This window comes from Arachis duranensis, chromosome 9, assembly GCF_000817695.3.
Source record: "Arachis duranensis cultivar V14167 chromosome 9, aradu.V14167.gnm2.J7QH, whole genome shotgun sequence".
NCBI lineage: Eukaryota > Viridiplantae > Streptophyta > Magnoliopsida > Fabales > Fabaceae > Arachis > Arachis duranensis.
The window spans coordinates 90,697,858-90,701,150 of record NC_029780.3 but is presented as its reverse complement, the minus strand read 5'-3'; the positions used below and the strand labels follow the sequence as shown (position 1 = coordinate 90,701,150).

General features: G+C 31.9%; 1 protein-coding gene and 1 long non-coding RNA gene across 2 annotated transcripts in view; both read right to left on the bottom strand.

Moving 5' to 3' along the window:
- The window catches only part of LOC127741679 (uncharacterized), a 12,332-nt gene extending 12,156 nt beyond the window's left edge, over window positions 1-176 (bottom strand). The window contains exon 1 of the long non-coding RNA XR_008002841.1: window positions 82-176. This is a non-coding gene — a long non-coding RNA (uncharacterized LOC127741679). The remainder of the gene's footprint in view (window positions 1-81) is intronic.
- Window positions 177-396: 220 nt separating this feature from the next.
- Window positions 397-3,293, bottom strand: part of LOC107466172 (uncharacterized) — a 7,428-nt gene continuing 4,531 nt past the window's right edge. The window contains exons 2-4 of the mRNA XM_052254325.1: window positions 1,510-1,596; window positions 636-1,087; window positions 397-517 (exon numbers count right to left, since the gene is read on the bottom strand). Of these exons, the coding sequence (XP_052110285.1) occupies window positions 397-517; window positions 636-1,087; window positions 1,510-1,596 (660 nt within the window). The remainder of the gene's footprint in view (window positions 518-635; window positions 1,088-1,509; window positions 1,597-3,293) is intronic.

Genomic DNA, 3,293 nt, shown 5'->3' with positions numbered 1-3,293 from the left:
CTTACTCACGTAAGGTATTACTTGGACGACCCAGTGCACTTGCTGGTTAGTTGTGCGAATCACAAATTCGTGCACCAGTACCGTTGGCAAATATATTCTCAGGTTTATCAACGTTGTTGGGATAGATTAGAGCTTTGAGGAGTTTCCAAATTCCTACTGATGAAGGATTTTGTAAGGCCTCTAAACGCCAAATTATATGTAGCCAGTCCACTGCAATAGAATAGAAGATAAACCTTTGAGTTAGTAAGTATAGATTTAAATAACGAGAAATTATTTAAATTTAATTTTTTTATTTTTATAATTTGAAAAATAAATGTTAAATATCTTAATTAATTTTTGCCCGAGTTACTAATAAAGTACTAGAGTGTAAAAGTTGTACTAGTAGCATTTATTTATTTATATAGTATGTGTGAAGATAACGTAACCTCTTCTGATTTCCTCCAAATAACTTTTCAATTGAACCAGAATAACATTGAGTTTGTGAAGAATCCAAGAATACTGGATCTCCTCCCTTTTCCTGATGAGTCAATCCAACATATGAAAGTAGAAATTTAATTGTGGTAATATAGATTTGATTTTAACCAATATAAAAAATATAATGAGAGAGCATCTCGGATGTTAAAGTTCGGACATACGTTTGTTTAGCACAAGCAAAAAGGGAGAAAATTGCCCAATAAGCGCAAAGAGCACGAAGATCGTTGCGGAGAGTTGCAAAATACTTTAGAGTGTATGATGATCTCTTTGCAAAGAGCTCATCCAATGTGATGATCCCCTTTATGAGCTCATCCAATGTGATGATCCCCTTTATGAGTTCCAGTGTAATTTTAACCAAATTGCTTGTATCATTTGAAACCGATTGAGTGGGCAGAATCCCATCTTTTGCAAGCGTGAACACATGCAGCTCAAGCGCGTTCTGCTTCTGGCTCGTTTCCTGTGCCACTGTCAGTCGTAATGGCTTTCCATAGTTCAAAGCAAAAACAGAGAGTGCTATCACTGCTTTAGCATTCCATGTGTAATTCCTCAGCTTCTGAAGAACTTTCACCACTGAGTCGTGCACATTTGATGCGTTGAACGAGTGGCATGTCATCTGTAATAATTATCTGATATCATTCTAGTATCTGTATATTGAGGTAGTTACGGTGGCCATGATATTTTAAAAGATATTATTAAAATTAAAATAATATTTTTTATTATTTAATAACTTTTTTATAAAATATTATATGTTTATATTATGGTGATTATAATTGTTATGATATTTCAAACAATATTGTTAAAATTAAAGTAACGTTTTTTATTATTTAACAATATTTTTTAAAAGATGTTACTAAAATATAAAAAAAATATAATTTCAATTTTAATAACACTTTATAACTTCTGTATTCACTATAAATATAAGCATACTTAAATTTACCATATAATTATCATCAACCATCTTAAATATGTAATAATTTTGATTGGCACCATACAATGAGCTAAGTTATTGTAAAAGTAGGTAATTAATGAGTTGACCTGACAAGCAATCTCGCTGAGAAGGCTGTAAGCTGGCTGGAGAGCAACTTGAGGAACCTTGTTTGGCCCAAGATCGAGGGTCACTTGCTGAAATAATAATAATATTCAGAAATAAACAATAATATAAATATAGTCACATTAAAATGTGTTGTGATAAAAGAGGATGGCCATGGACCACGCAAGGCTTAGGTGGATTTCATTCTCAAGATTAAATGAATCCATTTACAAGACAAATGGAAATAAATGAAAGTTGAAAGTGGTATCATTCTTCATGTATAAATAGCAAACATCCTCGTATGCTTTTACAGACAGTAATAACAAATATTCCTACTTTTCTTTTCTTTCATATTATTATTATAAAGTCTGTTTCTATTTCTTTCTCTCTCTCTTTTCGGTGAAAAGCAAGTAATAAGAAATTTATTCTCTCTTTATGTTACAATCAAATGCTCTTCTCCTTATATTTCTATTACAATTCTTTCTCTTCTTTTATTTTATAAGTATTTTAAATTCTATTTTCTATTACTCTTTACATATAATATTAATAGCAATATTAACCATCTTTATTATATTGAGATAGTATCAAATGCAATTCTCTCTCTCTTTATTTTTAATACTTTTTCTTATCTTTGTATATATATACACAATACAACATATAATATTATTATATATATATAAAAAAATTATTGAGCTAATTAATAATAGAGTCTTCTATTTATACATCTTTATTTTATATATCCTTTATTTTACAACACGTTATCAGCACGAGACTCTGATCAAATTTTTAGGAAGACTCAAGTAATATTTTCATTATGTCGAAGCTCTCTCATCTTGAATTCAATACTCTTGATATATCTGGAAACAATTATTTATCATGGATATTAGATGCTGAAATCCATCTTGATTCAATGGATCTTGGAGATACCATTAAGGCTGAAAATAATGCATCCCAGAAGGATAAAGCTAAAGCCATGATTTTTCTCCGTCGTCATCTTAACGAAGGATTGAAAAATGAATATCTTATATTAAAAGATCCTGCAGATCTTTGGAAATACCTTGAAGAAAGGTACAATCATCAGAAAATGGTGATACTTCCTCAAGCCCGATATGAATGGACGCACTTACGTCTACAAGATTTTAAATCTATAAATGAATATAATTCTGCAATGTTTCGAATCACCTCACGAATGAAATTGTGTGGGGAAAAAATAACTGATCATGATATGTTGGAGAAAACTTTCTCAACCTTTCATGCCTCGAATGTGCTCCTGCAGCAGCAGTATCGAGAGAAAGGGTTTAAAAAATATTCTGAGTTAATTTCTTGCCTTCTTGTTGCCGAACGCAACAATGAGTTGTTATTGAAAAATCATGAAGCGCGCCCAGCTGGCGCCGCCCCATTTCCTGAAGTAAATGCGGCAAATCATTACCCCAGAAGAGGTAAATGGAAAGCTTTTAATAACAAGAAAAATTATGGAAGGAAAAAGAATTATGTTCAAAAGAGAGGATCTCACCAGAAATGGGATAAAGAAAGGAATATCGGGCAGAATAAATCAACCGATGAGAAGTGTTTCCGTTGTAGTGGAAATGGCCATTGGTCACATACCTGTCGTACCCCAAGGCACCTAGTCGATCTTTACCAGGCATCTTTGAAAAAGAACGACAAAGGAAACAAATTTTGTTTCAAACGATGCTGAGAATTCTACCACTCATTATGATGTATCTGATTTCTTTGAGGACCCTGAAGGAAATATTGGTCATTTGATCAATGATGGAATAGTTTAATATGT